The sequence below is a fragment of the Anolis sagrei genome, chromosome 3 (assembly GCF_037176765.1).
Source record: "Anolis sagrei isolate rAnoSag1 chromosome 3, rAnoSag1.mat, whole genome shotgun sequence".
Classification (NCBI taxonomy): Eukaryota; Metazoa; Chordata; class Lepidosauria; order Squamata; family Dactyloidae; genus Anolis; species Anolis sagrei.
The window spans coordinates 270,524,838-270,544,172 of record NC_090023.1 but is presented as its reverse complement, the minus strand read 5'-3'; the positions used below and the strand labels follow the sequence as shown (position 1 = coordinate 270,544,172).

Sequence of the window (19,335 nt, the reverse complement as noted above, 5' to 3'; positions counted from 1 at the left end):
TAGGAAAATTGGGTTTATATATCTGTAGAATAATGTCTAGGGTGAGAGAAAGAACTCTTGTCTGTTGAAGCTCGGTGTGAATGTTTCAATTGGTCACCTTGATTAGCATTTGATGGCCTGATAGTTTTTAGGTGTACCTTGTTCCTGCCTGGGGGACTTCTTTGTTGAGAGGTGATTCGCTGGGCCTGATTGTTTCTTCTCTGGAGTTCTCCTGTGTTGGAGTTTTGTTCTTTATTTACTGTTATAATTTTAGAGTTTTTTTTAATACTGGTAGCCAGATTTTGTCCATTTTCATGGTTCTTCCTCTCTTTGAAATTGTCCACCTCATGATAGCTTCATCTTAGAGTCTCCATATGTTGGACAACCCCAGGTTGGAGATGGGAGATCCGAAGACAAAACTGTTATTTTGTTTTCTGAATGAAGCAGAGAGTGTTTGAGGACCGGGACATCCGTAGGGATACCAAGCTATTGTCCTCCCAACCCTGCTATAAACCTGCGAGACGTGGACTGTCTACAGATGTCACATGCAACTCCTGGAACAATTCCATCAGTGCTGCCTCTGAAAAATCTTGCAAATCTCTTGAGAAGACAAGCGGACAAATGTCAGTATGCTGGAAGAAGCAAAGACCACCAGCACTGAAGCGATGGTCCTCTGCCATCAACTCCGCTGGACCAGCCACGTTGTCTGGATGCCTGAGCACCGTCTCCCAAAGCAGTTGCTCTATTCCGAATTCAAGAAGGGAAAACAGAATAATGGGGGACAGGAAAAGAGATTGAAAGATGGGCTCAAAGCCAACCTTAAAAACTCTGGCATAGACACTGAGAACTGGGAAGCCGTAGCCCTTGAGCGCTCCAGTTGGAGGTCAGCTGTGACCAGCAGTGCTGCAGAATTTGAAGAGGCACGAATGGAGGGTGAAAGAGACAAACATGCCAAGAGGAAGGTGCGTCAAGCCAACCCCGACCAGGACCGCCTTCCACCTGGAAACCGATGTCCTCACTGCGGGAGAAGATGCAGGTCAAGAATAGGGCTCCACAGTCACCTACGGACCCACCGCCAGTACAACGCACTTGGAGGACCATCATCCTCGGACTACGAGGGATCGCCTAAGTAGTAAAGGTGTCTTCTTGGAAAGATTTATTCAGGGGAAGTTTGCCATTTCTTTTCTCTGAAGCTGAGAGAGTATCTCAGAATCCTAGCGCTGGGAGAGACTCCAAGGGCCATCCATTCTAACCTTCTGCCACCACCCAAGCCCTCTCAACTTTCCTTTTGTTTAGAAACCTCCGGAGAAGGAGACTCCACCAGACTCTCAGGCAGCAGCATAATCCACTGTCAAAAAGCTCTTACTGCCAGGAAGCTCTTCCTAATATTTAATTGGAATCTCTTTTCCTGGAGTTTGAACCCATTGCTCTATATCCCAGTCTCTGGAGGAGCAGAAAGCAAGCTTCCAACCTCTGTATGACCTCTTCTCAAATATTGGAATGTGTCCTCCATCAACCTTCTCTTCTCCAAGCTAAACACCTGCAGCTCCCTAGAGACAGCTCACTGCAATTCATAATTGACTTTGATAATTTTGGTTGCTCTTCTGTGGATATCTTCCAAGCTTGCCGATAGCCTTCTTGAGGCAGATCTTGCACCATTTTGGTCATTTTTCTCTGGACACCTTCCATCTTGTCCAACTCCATCTTGAACTGCTTTGCTCAGAACTGAACACAGGATTATTCCAGGTGAGGTCTAAGCAAAGCGGAAGAGAGTGGGACTAGGACTTCCCTTAATCTCAACACTAGATTTCTATTAATGCAGACTAGTACTGCATTGGCTCATGTCCAGCTTGTGGCCTGCCTCAGGGGAGCGTGCTTGCTCCATCCATGTTCAACATCTACGCAAATGACCAACCACTGCCAGAAGGGACAGAGAGTTTCATCTATGCAGATGATCGTGCCATTACCGCTCAAGCAGGGAGCTTTGAGACGGAAGAACAGAAGCTCTCCGAAGCTCTAGGTGCTCTTACTGCCTATTACAGGGAAAACCAGCTGATCCCCAACCCATCTAAAACACAGACATGTGCCTTTCATCTCAAGAACAGAGAAGCATCCCGAGCTCTGAAGATCACCTGGGAAGAAACCCCAATGGAGCATTGCAGCGCACCCAAATACCTGGGAGTCACTCTGGACCATGCTCTTACCTACAAGAAGCACTGCCTGAACATCAAGCAAAAAGTGGGTGCTAGAAACAATATCATACGAAAGCTGACTGGCACAACCTGGGGATCACAACCAGACACAGTGAAGACATCTGCCCTTGCGCTATGCTACTCTGCTGCTGAATATGCATGCCCAGTGTGGAACACATCTCACCACACTAAAACAGTGGGTGTGGCTCTTAATGAGACATGCTGCATTATCACGGGGTGTCTGCGCCCTACACCACTGGAGAAATTGCACTGCTTAGCTGGTATTGCACCACCTGATATCCGCCGGGAAGTGGCAGCCAATAGTGAAAGGACCAAGGCAGAGACATCTCCAGCACATCCCCTGTTTGGGTATCAGCCAGCACGCCAACGACTTAAATCTAGAAATAGTTTTCTAAGATCTACAGAGACACTTGCTGGAACACCCCAGCAAGCGAGAGTCCAAAAGTGGCAGGCTCAAACCCAGCACCTCAACCAATGGCTGATACCAAATGAGAAACTCCCTCCTGGGCGCACAGAAGACTGGGCGACTTGGAAGGCACTGAACAGACTGCGCTCTGGCACCACGAGATGCAGAGCCAACCTTCAGAAATGGGGCCACAAAGTGGAATCCACGACATGCGAGTGTGGAGAAGAGCAAACCACTGACCACCTGCTGCAATGCAACCTGAGCCCAGCCACATGCACAAGGGAGGACCTTCTTGCAGCAACACCGGAGGCACTCCATGTGGCCAGATACTGGTCAAAGGACATTTAACCAACTACCAAACTCACAAGTTGTGTATTTTTCTGTTTGTTTGCTTTGTTCTGTTAGAAATGTAATATAATGGACTGGTTGCTCTGACACGACAAATAAATAAATAAATAAGCTTGTGGCCTACCGAGACTCTGAGATCTCTTTGCACAGGAGCTCCTTCCAAGCCAGGTGTCGCCCATTCTAAGTTTGTGGATTTCATTTTTTTTCTACCTAAGTGGAGTACTGTACATTTCTCCATGTTATGCCTGTTTCCCGTCTTGTCCTCAATCTCATTTTGCTTGGCCGCCCAGTTTTCCTTTGTGAGATCGTGTAAGGCATGCCATGTCCATTGGATTCTCATGTTTGAGGGGTGGTTGGACCTTTTTGGGTGACCTCTACAAACTCCCTCCAACCACCCCGGTCATTCCACAGATATATAAACCCATTTACCTAGTTCTAACAGACTTCACAACCTCTGAGGATGCTTGCCATAGATGCAGGCGAAACGTCAGGAGAGAATGCCTCTAGAACATGGCCATATAGCCCAAAAAAACCTATAACAAACCAGTGATTCCGCCCATGAAAGCCTTCGACAATACCAGACCACACCTGGAATATTGTACCAATTCTGGGCACCACAATTCAAGAGAGATATTGACAAGCTGGAATGTGTCCAGAGGAGGGCGACTAAAATGATCAAGGGTCTGGAGAACAAGCCCTATGAGGAGCGGCTTAGGGAACTGGGCATGTTTAGCCTGAAGCAGAGAAGGCTGAGAGGAGATATGATAGCCATGTATAAATATGTGAGAGGAAGCCACAGGGAGGAGGGAGCAAGCTTGTTTTCTGCTTCCTTGGAGACTAGGACGCAAAGGAACAATGGCTTCAAACTACAAGAGAGGAGATTCCATCTGAACATTAGGAAGAACTTCCTGACTGTGAGAGCCGTTCAGCAGTGGAACTCTCTGCCCCGGAGTGTGGTGGAGGTTCCTTCTTTGGAAGCTTTTAAGCAGAGGCTGGATGGCCATCTGTCAGGGGTGCTTTGAATGCAATATTCCTGCTTCTTGGCAGAATGGGGTTGGACTGGATGGCCCAGGAGGTCTCTTCCAACTCTTTGATTCTATGACTCTATGATTCTATATATCCCCCCAAAAAACCTACAACAACCCAGTGATTCCGACCATGAAAGCCTTCAACAATACATCCCTCCAACCAGTTTGGAAATCCTGGGTACTATCCCCGTTCTCATAGCAAAACCTTGACTCCAATAGTTGATGACAACCAATGGTTGCGTGGCCTTGGCGACTCCAGAAAGAACATTTTGATGGTAGTCTCTCTTGAAAGAGAATGTTCTAGAAGCAATGTTCCAGAAGCATTCTCTCCTGATGTTTCACCTGCATCTATGACAGGCATCCTCAGAGGTTGTGAGGACCTCACAACCTCTGAGGATGCTTGCCATAGATGCAGGCGAAATGTCAGGAGAACATGGCCATATAGCCCAAAAAACCTACAACAACCCAGTGATTCAGCCATGAAAGCCTTCAACAAGGCTACAGAAGGCTACAGAAGGCCATAGATGCAGGCGAAATGTCAGGAGAACATGGCCATATAGCCCAAAAAACCTACAACAACCCAGTGATTCAGCCATGAAAGCCTTCGACAAGGCTACAGAAGGCTACAGAAGGAAAGAAAACCCCAGCAACAGTAGTTGCGCCGGGAGAGCATAACATTCTTTCCCCTTCCTAAGGGCAGAAGCCCCCATATCCTTTCAAAGAGGGGGGCCTCCCAAAGGAAAATAAAAATAAATTACATATTTGACTGAAGAGTGTGTTAAGCGAGAAGGGATCAGATGGAAAAAAGGAGCGTTGCAGGGGAAGGTATTTTGCCAAACTGGTTCAACAAGGAAAAGCCGCCGGAGGGCAAGTTGGGAAGATGAGCAGAGGAGGAGAAGGGAGGCCCAACACCTCCAAAGAGGGGCTTGGAGGAGGAAACGGGCCGAGGCTGGTGGGGGAGGAAGGGGAGCCCCTTCTGAGTTGCTCCTTCACCCATACAAAGGCTCCTTCCTGGGGGGTCTTGGCAAAAGTTATCCATGGCTTCTCGGAGAAAGGAACTTCCACCCCTTTCTTCGAACTAATGTGCCATTGACATACCTCCTGCGTGGCAAGAGATACTTAGAAATATCCAAGAAGCAGTCCATAAATGAGATCCTTAAGCATCAGAAGAGTCAGATCTTTGATCAGAATATTTATTTATTTATTTACTTTGCTTCTATACCGCTGTATCTCAAGCCCGAAGGCGACTCACAGCGGTTCACAAACAGTAAAAAACAGTAGAAACAGAGGTGGTTCCATACAACATATAACAATTGACTTAACACATTATCCATAAATTACCAATAAGCAATTACAATGCACAATTACTACAAAAAAACAACCGTACCCAATCTTCTCATCATCCAAGCGTAGTCCAGGTTCATCGTCCATTGTTCCATTCCTATGTTCCATTACCAGATTGCACTAAATTACTCAAACGCCTGCACAAACATCCAGGTCTTCACCTTTTTGCGGAATACCATTAGAGATGGTGGTAGTCTAATGTCCGTAGGAAGGGCGTTCCACAGCCGAGGAGCCACCACCGAGAAGGCCCTATCTCTCGTCCCCGCCAGCCGAGCTTGAGAAGCAGGCGGGATCGAGAGCAGGGTCTCCCCGGAAGATCTCAAAGTCCTGGTGGGTTCATAGGCAGAGATGCGGTCGGATAGGTAGCTTGGGCCAGAACCGTTTAGGGCTTTAAAGGCCAACGCCAGCACTTTGAATTCAGCCCGGTAGCAGATCGGTAGCCAGTGGAGTTGGCGCAACAGGGGGGTTGTATGCTCCCTGCGCTCCGCTCCTGTTAAAATCATGGCTGCTGAGCGTTGGACTAGTTGGAGCTTCCGAGCTGTCTTCAAAGGCAACCCCACGTAGAGAGCGTTGCATTAGTCTAAACGGGATGTAACCAAAGCGTGGACTACACAAGAATATACAAGTTGCCTAAACATGATGGAGAGCCATCTTAGCGCTTGACTAGGGTAGGATAATATCGTCATGAGGCTGTCCTAAGAAAGGATATGGAAGCTGAAGCTTGTGCCATGAGACTGGTATCATGTCTGCAACTGCTAAAGACCAACTAATACCACACTTATAAGAACTGGACTGGCTTCCAATTTGCTTCCAAGCTCAACACAAAGGGCTGGTGTTGGCGGACAAACTCCAATACACCTTTGGCCTTGGACTGTGGTTCTCAACCTTCCTAATGCCGTGACCCCTTAATACAGTCCCTCATGTTGTGGTGACCCCCAACCATAATATTGTTTTTGTTGCTACTTCATAACAGTCATTAAACTACTATTATAATTCATAATGTAAATATCAGATATGGAAGATGTATTTTCATTCAATGGACCAAACAGGGCACAAATATCCAATGCAACCACATGCAAATGCTAGTGGGGTTAGGGGAGGATTGATTTTGTAATTTGGGAGTTGTAGTTTCTGGGATTTATAGTTCACCTATAATCAAAGAGCATTCTGAACTCCACCAGTGATGGATTTGAACCTAATTTGCCATACAGAACTCCCATGACCAACGGAAAACACTGGAAGGGTTTGGTGGGTATTGACCTTGAGTTTGGGAGTTGTAGTTCACCTATATCCAGAGAGCACTGTGGACTCACGCAATGGTGGATCTGGACCAAACTTGGCACAAATACTCAATATGCGCAAATGTGAACACTGGTGGAGCTCGGGGAAAATAGACCTTGACTTTTGGGAGTTGTAGTTGCTGGGATTTATAGTTCATTACAATCACAGAACATACTGAACTCCACCAACGATAAAATTGACTCAAACTTCCCACATGGAATCCCCATGCCCATCAGAAAATACTGTGTTTTCTGATGGTCTTTGGTGACCCCTCTGACATCCCTTCGCGACCCCCTCAGGGGTCCCGACCCCCAGGTTGAGAAACACTGGCGTAGGATATCTGAAAGAAGGCTTGTTCCAATATGGACCTGACCTAAATTTGAGAAGACACCCTGATCCATGCCCCCAAGATCTTGTGGAGGCTTTCTCTGTAGCACTGTCCCAATTGTAGAACTCCCTTCCCATCTCTGTCATTCTACATGGCCTTTGGTGACTGAAACTCCCATCTATTTTGTTTGCTTCTCCATGAAGGACGGCTCTTATTTGGCTTTCATAAGTTCTCAGAAGCATAGAGTTAGAAGGCTATTTCATTCAACACCTTGACATGCTGGAAAACATACACCAAGTCTCGGTTGTTGTAGGTTTTTTGAGCTATATGGCAATGTTGTAGAAGCATTCTCTCCTGATGTTTCACCTGCATCTATGGAAGGCATCCTCAGAGGTTGTGAGGACCTCACAACCTCTGAGGATGCTTGCCATAGATGCAGGCAAAATGTCAGGAGAACATGGCCATATACCCCAAAAAACCTACAACAACCCAGTGATTCAGCCATGAAAGCCTTCGACAACACAAGTCCTCCCAATGAAGAGCCATTCGGCCATTGCTTGAAGGTCTCCAGAGAAGGAAACTCCACCAAACTTCCAACCAATTCCACAACTGAATAATTCTGACCATCAGGTAGTTCCTCTTAATACTTATTATCTTTTTCCTGAGCGTTTGTATCCATTTGTGACACTGAGTCGTAGTCTCTCGAGAAGAAAACCACCTTGCGTGCTCTATCCTTTCAAATGTTTAAACATGACCCTCATGTTGCCTCTCAGCCTTTTCTTCTCCAAGCTAAACATGCCCAACTCCCTAAGCCACCCCTCAGACCATTTGACCATTGTGGTTGCCCTTCAGATGACACCTTCCCTCTTCTCTATAGAAATCTTGACTTGTTTTGCCTAGAACGGGACACAGGGCCATTCAGTCCAACCCCTTTCTGCCAAGAACCAGGAAAATTGCATTCAAAGCACCCCCAACAGATGCCATCCAGCCTCTGTTCCAAAGAAGGAGCCTCTAACACACTCCAGGGCAGAGAGTTCCACTGCTGAACAACTCTCACAGTCAGGAAGTTCTTCCTAATGTTCAGGTGGAATCTCCTTTCTTGTAGTTTGAAGCCACTGTTCCATTGTGACCTAGTCTCCAGGGCAGCAGAAAACAAGCTTGCTCCCTCCTCCCTGTGACTTCCCCTCTCATTCTGATACATGGCTATCATGTCTCCTTTCAGCCTTCTCTTCTTCAGGCTAAACATGCCCAGCTCCTTAAGCCGCTCCTCATAGAGCTTGATCTCCAGACTCTGGATCCTTTTAGTCGCCCTCCTCTGGACACATTTCAGCTTGTCAATATCTCCCATCAATTGTGGTGCCCAGAATTGGACACAATATTCCAGGTGTGGTCTGACCAAGGCAGAATAGAGCATGGGGAACATGACTTCCCTGGATCCGGACATTATACCATTGGCTTTTTTTGCCGCCGCATCACATTGTTGGCTCATGTTTAACTTGTTGTCCACGAGGACCCCAAGAGCTTTTTCATACGTCCTGCTCTCGAGCCAGGCCTTGTCCCATATTCTGTATTTTTACATTTTCATTTTTTCTGCCCAAGTGGAGTCTCTTTGCATTTGTCACTTTTGAACTTGGTTTTGTTAGTTTTGGTCAATCATCTCTCTAATCCAGTGTTTCTCAACCTTCCTAATGCCGCGACCCCTCAATACATTTCCTTATGTCGTGGTGACCCCCAACCATAACATTCTTTTGCTAATTCATAATTTACATTTAAATTACTTTTTCTCCTGTTATGAAACATAATTTGGGATTTGTAGTTGTTGGGATTTATGGTTCACCTACAATCAAAGAGTATTCTGAACTCCACCAAAGATGGAATTGAACCAAACTTGGCACACAGAATGCCCACGACCAACAGAAAACATTGGAAGGGTTTGGTGGGCATTGACCTTGGGTTTGGGAGTTGTAGTTCACCTACAAAGAGCACTATGGACTCAAACAATGATGGATCTGGACCAAATATGGCACGAATACTCAGTATGCTAAATGTGAACACTGGTGGAGTTTGGAGAAAATAGGCCTTGACATTTGGGAGTTGTAGTTGCTGGGATTTATAGTTTACCTACAATCAAAAAGCATTCTGAACCCCACCAATGATAGAATTGGGTCAAACTTCCCACACAGAACCCCCATGACCAACAGAAAATATTGTGTTTTCTGATGGTCTTTGGTGACCCCTCTGGTACCCCCTAGTGACCCCTCCAGGGGTCCCGACCCCCAGGTTGAGAAACATTGGCCTAAGTGGAGTATCTTGTCACTGTTGAACTTCATTTTGTGAGTTTTGGCCCATCTCTCTAATCTGTTCAGACCATTTTGAATTCTGCTCCTGTCTTGGTTAGTCTTGGCCCAGTTCTGTGATCTGTCAGGGTCCTTTGGGATCCTGATACCGTCTTCTGGGGACTTGGTTGTCTCTCCCAGTTTGGGGACACCTGTAAATTGGATCGGCACGCTCTGCCTTCTCCCGCGCATAGAGTCATGCACCTTTTGCACCCCCCTCTTGCCCTGGGAGGGAGAAAGGGAGGGCAAAGGGTGAGGCGAAAGGCAGGTGCCAGACGGCAGACAGCTCTCGAGCCAGGCCTTGTCCCCTATTCTGTATTTTTGCATTTCATTTTTTCTGCCCAAGTGGAGTCTCTTTGCATTTGCCACTGTTGAACTTCGTTTTGTTAGTTTTGGCCCATCATCTCTCTAATCTGTGAAGCTCTGCTCCTGTCTTGGTTAGTCTTGGCCAAGTTCTGTGATCTGTGAGGGTCCTTTGGGATCCTGATACTGTCCCTAGGTTGGATCGGCACGCTGTAAATTGGATCGGCACGCTCTGTCTTCTCCCGCGCATAGAGTCATGTACCTTTTGCACCCCCCTCTTGCCCTGGGAGGGAGAAAGGGAGGGCAAAGGGTGAGGCGAAAGGCAGGTGCCGGACGGCAGACAGCTGCCCCGAAGGCAAAGAGGCCAAGGAGGGTTTCCAAAAAGAAGAAGGGCTGCGTTTCTGATTAAACACAAGAAACACAACGTCCCTCGGGGCTACGGGTTCCTCCTCCGCGAAAGCAAACAGCAGGCTGGGCTGGCACCTGTCAAGTGATGTTTGACAACTCATAAAGATCGGGGAAGACAAACTTCTCCCCCCTGGCGGCTCCTTCTTTGGAGAACCAATGTTTGCACAAAGGGTCCTCGGCACAGGTTGTGGTCTCAGCCAAAAGCAGAGAAGAAAAGAGCCTTTTGTGAATGAGCGAAGGGATACAACGAGCGAGTGAATGAATGGGACGGATGAATGAACCGAGGGGGCGTTCTCCGGCAGCAGCAGCGATGCGGGAGAGCGGCATATTTGCGCAGGGAGACGGAGGGCCAGGGCGCACTCCACTGCCGGGCCTTGAGTCAATAGCAGATTACAGCCACACGCCAGAGTTGCGCCACAGCGCACACGACACCCGGAGCGGCAGCATGCCTCGGAGGCAGGCAGCGGATGGAAGAAAGAAAGGAGGGAGGGAAGGAGGAGGGCTGGCCCGCACTCCTTCCTCCTCTGGCATGGCACAGGCCTCCCAGCAGCTGAGCAAACTCATGCCAGAGGCTGGTGGTGCATCACCATGATCATCCTCAGGGTGGGATCAATGCGTTTCGCAAACCAGGAAACTCAAAGTCCTCGAACCACCATCTGCACCATTTGTTTCCACCTGCAGCCAAAGAAAAGCAGAGATTTTGGGCCTCTCCCTTTGCTCAAAAGGACCTGGCTTCCAAAGGAAAACTGCCAGATTTTGGGTCACACAGATGTCCATGGCTTGGAAATGGGCACAGTTCTGCAAAGCTTGCTATGCATGCAGACATAGGCACCATTTGGCAAAACATGCCATGCATGCAGAGCTGACTTAGGCACTATCTATCTATCTATCTATCTATCTATCTATCTATACATTATGTAGTATTTTAAAGGTGCATCTTGCCATCGATATATGTAGCATTTTAATGATTTATAGGATTTTATTGTGTATTTTAGCAGTGCAACCAATCATAGGAAGACGGTATATGGAACATAGGAATGGCACAAGGATTATGAGAACGGATCTGATTTCAACTGAGGCGTTATGTTATGTCTGTTTTGTTGATCTGTCTTGTTGATTGTTAACTGTTGTGGATTGATGCTGTTGATCCTGTTTGTTGCATTGTTATGTTTTAATTGCACTGACACTGTTTGATAATTGTACCATGTAAACCGCATTGAGTCGCCTGTTAAGGGCTGAAAAATGTGGTATAGAAATAAAGCAAATAATAAATAATAATAAATAATATTTTATATTGTATTTAATAATCTGGTGTTTATTATTTATTTATTATTTATTTATTAATGCGCTTGTATACCGCTATTTCTCAGCCTAAATCGGCGACTCAATGCGGTTTACAACATTACAAAAATCAACAATATTCAGTTAAAAGCATAAAAAAACACATATACAATACAAATTATTGGGCCACCAATAACAATCCAAATGCATCTCGTAACTAGAATCGCAATCCAAATTCATCGTCCATGATTACCAGTCCTTTAATCATCAAAATTCATTGCATCGGGTTAACCGAATGCTTGTTTAAACATCCATGTCTTCAATCTTTTTTGAAACACCATCAGTGAGGGGGCTGATCTTACCTCTATGGGAAGGGTGTTCCAAAGCCGAGGGGCCACCACAGAAAAGGCCTCTCTCGTCCCCGCCAGCCGCACCTGTGAGGCTGGCGGGATAGAGAGCAGGGCCTCCCCAGAAGATCTTAGGGTCCTGGTGGGCTGATAGGCGGAGATACGTTCGGATAGATAAGTTGAGCCAGAACCATTTTCATGTATTTATTTATTTGCCTTGCCTTGTATGTGAAAGACCTATGGTCTAAGCATCGAATAAACTATCTATCTATCTCCACTGGCTGCCAATTAGCTTCCGAGCACAATTCAAAGTGCTGGTGTTGACCTATAAAGCCCTAAACGACTCCGGCCCTGTTTACCTCTCCGAACGTATTCTCCCCTATGAACCATCAAGATTATTAAGATCGTCTGGAGAGGCCCTGCTCTCGGTCCCACCGGCCTCGCAAGCACGCCTGGTGGGGACGAGGGACAGGGCCTTCTCGGTGGTGGCCCCGCAACTCTGGAACTCTCTCCCACTGGAGGCCAGAACCGTCCCATCCATCCTAACATTTAGGAAAGGGGTGAAGACGTGGCTGTGGAGTCAGGCCTTCGAGGAATGAGACAACACCATAGGACTCTGGATGGAAGTGGATATAGATCCATCTTATTAGGACGACTGACCACTGTAGTTTTATATATAGTGTTTTTAAAGTTGTTTTTGTAATTGTGATATATGATATTTGTGTATATGTTTTTTATGGCTGGAAACCGGGCTGAGTCCCTCAATGAGGTTGAGAAGCTCGGTATAGAAAACTGTGAAATAAATAAATCTATCTATCTATCTATCTATCTATCTATCTATCTATCTAAATAAATAAAATAAAATAAAATAAAATAAAATAAAATAAAATAAAATATATGTCAGACTACACAGAGAAGCCATTGAAATACACAAGAAGCATGTGGACAATTTCAACGGAAAGGAGGAAACCATGAAAATGAACAAAATCTGGCTACCAGTATTTAAAAAACTCTAAAATTACAACAGCAAAACAACAGAGAAGAAACAAACAAGGACATCTAATCACCTCTCAACAAAAGTTTGCTCCAGGCACTGCCAGGCCATCAAATGCTAATCAAGTTGGTCAGTTGAAACATTCACACCTAGCTCCAGCAGACAAGAGTCCTTTGTCCCACCCTGGTCATTCCACAGATATATTAACCCTTTTTCCTATTTCCAACAGACCTCACTACCTCTGAGGATGTTTGGCATACATGCAAGCGAAACGTCAGAAGAGAATGCGTATAGACCATGGCCATATAGCCCGAAAAAACCTACAACAACCCAGTGATTCCGGCCATGAAAGCCTTCGACAATACAATAAATAAATAAATGTAATGTTCATTTGTGGGATTAACATAACTCAAAAACCACTGGGCGAATTGACACTAAATTTGGACACGATACATCAGCCTAGCAAGTGACCATCACTCATAAAAACACTGATAAACACAGCAGAAGAGACTGTAAAAGCCAAAAATAAATAAATTACAGTACATTCACATAACCACAGAAGTACACATATACACAAACAAATACACACAAAACACATATACACAGACTAGGCCACAGCAACACGTGGCAGGGGATGGCTAGTCTATATAAATAAAAATGTAATGTTTGTTTGTGGGATTATTTATTTATTTATTTATTTATTATTTGCATTTGTTAACCGCCACTCTCAGCCCGAAGGCGACTCGTGGCGGTGTACAAAACATAGAACATAAAGACAACAGTTACAGTAAATTCAGGGTCAACACACATCTTACTAACACACAGATAATTAAGCTAAAAATCCGCTTCGTCTTGTTTGGGTCATAATCAGTCTCGTAGACATAGTCCATTCCGGTGGTCGTTCGAAAGCATAGCACTTAATTGAAGGCCTTTTCAAAGAGCCAGGTTTTCAGGCCCTTGCGGAAGGCCATGAGGGAAGGCGCCTGTCTAATTTCAGTGGGGAGGGAGTTCCACAGCCGGGGGGCCACCACCGAGAAGGCCCGCTCTCTGGTCCCCGCCAAGCGTGCCTGTGAGGCAGGCGGGACCGCGAGAAGGGCCTCCCCGGATGATCTTAAGGTCCTCGTGGGCTCGTAGGCCGAGATGCGGTACTCAAGGTATTTTGGGCCGGAACCGTTTAGGGCTTTGTAGGTTAGCACCAGCACCTTGAATTGGGCCCGGTAGCTGATCGGCAGCCAGTGGAGCTGGGACAGCAAGGGCGTTGTGCGCTCCCTGCGTCCCGCTCCGGTTAACAACATGGCTGCCGCGCGCTGGTCTAGCTGGAGCTTCCGGGCCGTCTTCAAGGGCAGCCCCACGTAGAGAGCGTTGCAGTAGTCGAGGCGGGATGTGACCAAAGCGTGTACCACCGTGGCCAAGTCAGACTTCCCAAGATACGGGCGCAGCTGGCGCACGAGCCGAAGCTGTGCAAATGCTCCCCTGGTCACCGCTGAAACCTGGGGATCCAGGCTCAGCGATGAGTCCAGGGTCACACCCAAGCTGCGAACCTGCGCCTTCAAGGGGAGTGCGACCCCGTCCAGCACAGGCTGTAACCCTATACCCTGTTCGGCCTTGCGACTGACCAGGAGGACCTCTGTCTTGTCTGGATTTAATTTCAGTTTGTTCGCCCTCATCCAGACCGTCACAGCAGCCAGGCACCGGTTCAGGACTTCGACAGCCTCCTTAGTAGCAGGTGGGAAGGAGTGACAGAGTTGGACGTCATCTGCGTACAGGTGACACCGCACCCCGAAACTCCGGATGATCTCACCCAGCGGCTTCATGTAGATGTTAAACAGCATGGGGGACAGTATGCAGCCCTGAGGAACACCACAAGTCAAAGGCTGTGGCGTTGAACAGGAGTCCCCCAATAACACCTTCTGGGTGCGACCCTCCAGAAATGACTGGAGCCACCGCAAGGCGGTGCCCCCAAGGCCCATCTCTGCAAGGCGCCCCAGAAGAATACCGTGGTCGACGGTATCGAAGGCTGCTGAGAGGTCCAGGAGCACCAACAGGGACACACTCCCCCTGTCTAGCTCCCGGCGCAGATCATCCACTAAGGCGACCAAGACCGTCTCGGTACCATGCCCCGGTCTGAAGCCAGACTGTGCCGGATCCAGATAATCCGTGTCTCTCAAGAATACCTGGAGTTGTGAGGCCACCACGCTTTCCATGACTTTGCCCAAGAAGGGAAGATTGGAAACAGGCCAAAAGTTGTCAAATTTAGTGGGGTCCAGTGATGGTTTCTTCAACAGCGGCTTTATAACAGCCTGTTTTAGGCTCGCTGGAATCTTGCCTTCCCGAAGGGAGGCATTAACCACCACCGTTACCCACTCGGCCAATCCCCCTCTGGCCTCCTTCAGAAGCCAGGATGGGCAGGGGTCTAGGATGGACGTGGTGGGTCTCATTCCTCCAAGTACCTTGTCCACATCCTCGGGTTTCCTCGGGATTAACATCCTCGGGATTAACATAATTCAAAAACCACTGGACGAATTGACACCAAATTTGGACAGCATACACCTAACAACACAATGTATGTCCTTCACTCAAAATTTTTTGATTTTGTCATTTGGGAGTTGTAGTTCTTGGGATTTATAGTTCACCTACAATCAAAGAGCCAGCACCAGGATTTTGGACATCTTGCTGCGATTGCAACATTGCTCCCCTTCTTATCTGTTGAAAAGAGCATCCTTCTCAAGCTTCCACTAGTTATTTGTTATTTATATAATTGCTGAACTCCACCAATGATGGAATTCCACCAATTCCACCATTCTGAACTCCACCAATGATGGAATTGAACCAAAGGTGGCACACAGGACTCCCACGAGCAACAGAAAACATTAGAAGGGTTTGGTGGGCATTCACCTTGAGTATGGGAGTTGTAGTTCACCTACATCCAGAGACCACTGTGGACTCAAACAATGATGGATCTGGACCAAACTTGGCACAAATATTCCATATCTATCTATCTATCTATCTATCTATCTATCTATCTATCTATCTATCTATAAACGCTCTGTGCATAATGAGTACCTTAAAAACAAAAGAACCAATAAATGAAATCACACCAAATGTGGCAACAAAACATCTAACAACACAAGGAGTGACCATCCCTTAAAAAATTATGATTTTGTCATTTGGGAGTTGTAGTTCTTGGGATTTATAGTTCACCTACAATCAAAGAGCATTCTGAACTCCACCAATGATGGAATTGAACCAAAGGTGGCACACAGGACTCCCATGAGCAACAGAAAACACTAGAAGGGTTTGGTGGGCATTGACCTTGAGTTTGGGAGTTGTAGTTCACCTATATCCAGAGAGCACTGTGGACTCAAACAATGATGGATCTGGACCAAACTTGGCACAAATATTCCATATGCCCAAATATGAACACAGATGGAGTTTGGGGAAAATAGACCTTGACATTTGAGAGTTGCAGTTACTGGGATTTATAGTTCACCTACAATCAAAGAGCATTCTGAACCCCACCAACGATAGAATTGGGCCAAACCTCCCACACAGAACCTCCATGTGGGTCACAGCAATGCGTGGCAGGGGACGGCTAGTCTTCTATATAAATAAAAATGTAATGTTCGTCTGTGGGATTAACATAACTCAAAAACCACTGGACGAATTGACAACAAATTTGGACACAATACCTATCAGGCCAACAAGTGACCATCACTCATAAAAACACTGAAAAACACAGCGGAAGAGACTTTAAAGGCCAAAAAATTACATTCATACATATATACTCATATACACAAATATATACACACACATATACACACACAAAGCACATATACACAGATTGGGCCACAGCAATGCTTGGCAGGGGGTGGCTAGTCATTAATAAAGATGTTGAATAGCACCAGATTCAGGACAGAACCCACTTTATGGCACCCAAATAGTCTTCTTTCCAGGATGAAGAGGAGGAACCATTGGAGAGAAGCAGCCTTTGTTTTTTGTCACTGAACCAATTCTCAGTCTACCCCAAGGTAGTATTGTTCAGCCCACATTGGTCTAGTTTGCTTGCAAGAAGGTCATGGGGGATTTTGTCAAAGGCCTTGCTGAAATCAAGATATGCTCTAGGTTCTTGTGGGTTTTTTCGGGCTATATGGCCATGTTCTAGAGGCATTTCTCCTGACGTTTCGCCTGCATCTATGGCAAGCATCCTCAGAGGCAGTGAGCATGCTTGCCATAGATACCTCTGAGGATGCTTGCCATAGATGCAGGCGAAACGTCAGGAGAAATGCCTCTAGAACATGGCCCTATAGCCCGAAAAAACCCACAAGAACCTAGTGATTCTAGCCATGAAAGCCTTCGACAATACAAGATATGCTCTCTCCACAGCACTCCCTGCATTTACCAAGCTTGTAACTCGATCAAAAAGAGGTAAGATTAGTCTGGCATGACTTGTTTTCAAGAAACCCATATTGACTTTTTGTGGGTATCCACTCCACTTACCCACATTGGGTCACCTAGGTCTGAATCCTGCATCCGGATGCAATCCATGCTGATTTCGATCTTGTTCGCAGGGACATTCTCCACCGGCTCCTCCAAAAAATTCAAGTCAATGGGCTGGACTGAACATATTGGCCTAAAGAACAGAGGAACGAACATAGATTACTTGAAAGACAGGACTCACTAGAGAAGAAAATGATACTTGGAAAAGTCTAGCAGTAGCTACCTTCAAGATCTTGGAAGATAAGAAGCTAAACAGGAGCCCTTGAATGGGAATCCACCAATGAATACTCAGAACTATAGGCCATATTTCAGAGGATGGACCTGACAGATCCACCTCTGAAGATCTCTTTAAAACCCTACAAAATTCATGGGGTTTCCATAAGTCTATAAGTGACTTGAAGGCAAACAGACACAAGTAGAAGGCCATAGTGAAAGAGGGAGACTGGCTTAGAAATGGGTCACCTCATTCAGGGGAATCTGGTTTGCACTGAGCCCCCACCATGGGAACCCAGGAGATGATCTTAGGCAAGTCACACTCTCTCAGCCTCAGGGGAAAGCAATGGTGAACCTTCTCTGAAAACATCTTCCCAAGAAGTCCCCATTATATGTTTACTCTAGGGTTGTAATATATTGGAAACAACAATGGATACACCAAGAACAGGAAACCCTCTCGGTGATCTTGGGCACATCACATACTCTCAGCCACAAAAGGAGGAAATGGCAAATCTCCCATGAAGAAACTGTGTCAAGAAAACCCCCTAAGGTGGAAACAGTGTGAAGATGCACAACAAATCAAAGGAAGGAAAAGACTTGGTCAAGATGGAGGTGAAGAAAGTAAATGGAATGAAGGAGGCAGAAGATGGGGTAAGAAGTGAAAGGAGAAAGAGGACAGAGAAGATGTGGCCAAGATGAAAGCAAGGAAACTCAAAACTAAGTCAACAGATGAAGACTTTGAGAAAACAGAAAGTCAAACAAAGGAGAAGACTTAGACAAGATAGAGGCAAGGAAAATAGGAGGCAGAAGATGAGGACAAGATGGAGATAAGAAGTCAAAGAAAGAAGAGAACATGTGGCCAAGATGGAAGCAACGAAACTCATCAGGAAGGAAGTCAACTGATGAAGATATGGAGAAAAAGGAAAGTCAAAGGAAGGAAAAGTTTGCAGAAGTTGGAGGCAAGGAGACCAAAGAGATATGAAGTCAAGGGGAAAAGATTTGGAATAAATAGAGGCAAGGAAACTCAATGGGAAGCCAAAGGAGGAAGAGGAGACAGAAGATGTGCCCAAGATGGAGGCAAAATCTCAACAGGGAGTCAACTGATGAAGACATGGAGAAAATGCAAAGTCAAAGGAAGGAGAAGCCTTGGATAAGATGGAGGCAAGGAGACCAAATGGGAAGCCAACAACTAAAAGAAGGAGAAGACTTGGTCAAGATGGAGGCAAGAAAAGTAGATGGAATTAAGGAGGAAGCAGATGAGGGCAAGATGAAGGCAAGAAGTCAAAGAAAGAAGAAGATAGAGAAGATGTGGCAAAGATGGAGGCAAGGAAACTCAATAGGAAGTCAACTGATGAAGACTTGGAAACATGGAAAGTCAAAGGAAGAAGAAGGCTTGGATGAAATGTAGGCAAAGAGACCAAATAGATGTGAAGATGAAAGCAAGGCAATTCAAAAATAAATCAACTGAGGAAGACTTAGAGGAAACAGAAAGTCAACCAAAGGAGTAGACTTAGACAAGATGGAGGCAAGGAAAGTAGATAGGAGGCAGAAGATGAGGACAAATGGAGATAAGAAGTCAAAGGAAGAAGAGGACAGAGAACATGTGGCCAAGATGGAAGCAAGAAAACTCATCAGGAAGGAAGTCAACTGATGAGGATATGGAGAAAAACGAAAATCAAAGGAAGGAGAAGGTTTGCATAAGATGGAGACAAGGAGACCAAATAGATGTGAACTCAAAGGGAAAAGATTTGGAAGAAACAAAGGAAAGGAAACTCAATGGGAAGCCTAAGGAGGAAGAAGAGGCAGAAGATGTGGTCAAGAGGGAGGCAAAAAACCCAACAGGAAATCAACGGATGAAGACATGGAGAAAATGGAAAGTCAAAGGAAGGAGAAGGCTTGGATGAGATGTAGGCAAAGAGACCAAATGGGAAGCCAACTTAAAGAAGGAGAAGACTTGGTCAAGATGGAGGCAAGGAAAGTAGATGGAATTAAGGAGGCAGTAGATGAGGGCAAGATGAAGGCAAGAAGT

The 19,335-nt window shown here is 46.1% G+C and overlaps 1 protein-coding gene across 2 annotated transcripts in view; it reads right to left on the bottom strand.

Moving 5' to 3' along the window:
- TP63 (tumor protein p63) overlaps window positions 1–19,335 on the bottom strand; it is a 215,558-nt gene that overhangs the window by 155,182 nt on the left and 41,041 nt on the right. For both annotated transcript variants that reach the window (XM_067466131.1, XM_067466132.1), the window contains exon 3: window positions 17,094–17,226. In XM_067466131.1, coding sequence (XP_067322232.1) covers window positions 17,094–17,226 — 133 coding nt within the window. The remainder of the gene's footprint in view (window positions 1–17,093; window positions 17,227–19,335) is intronic.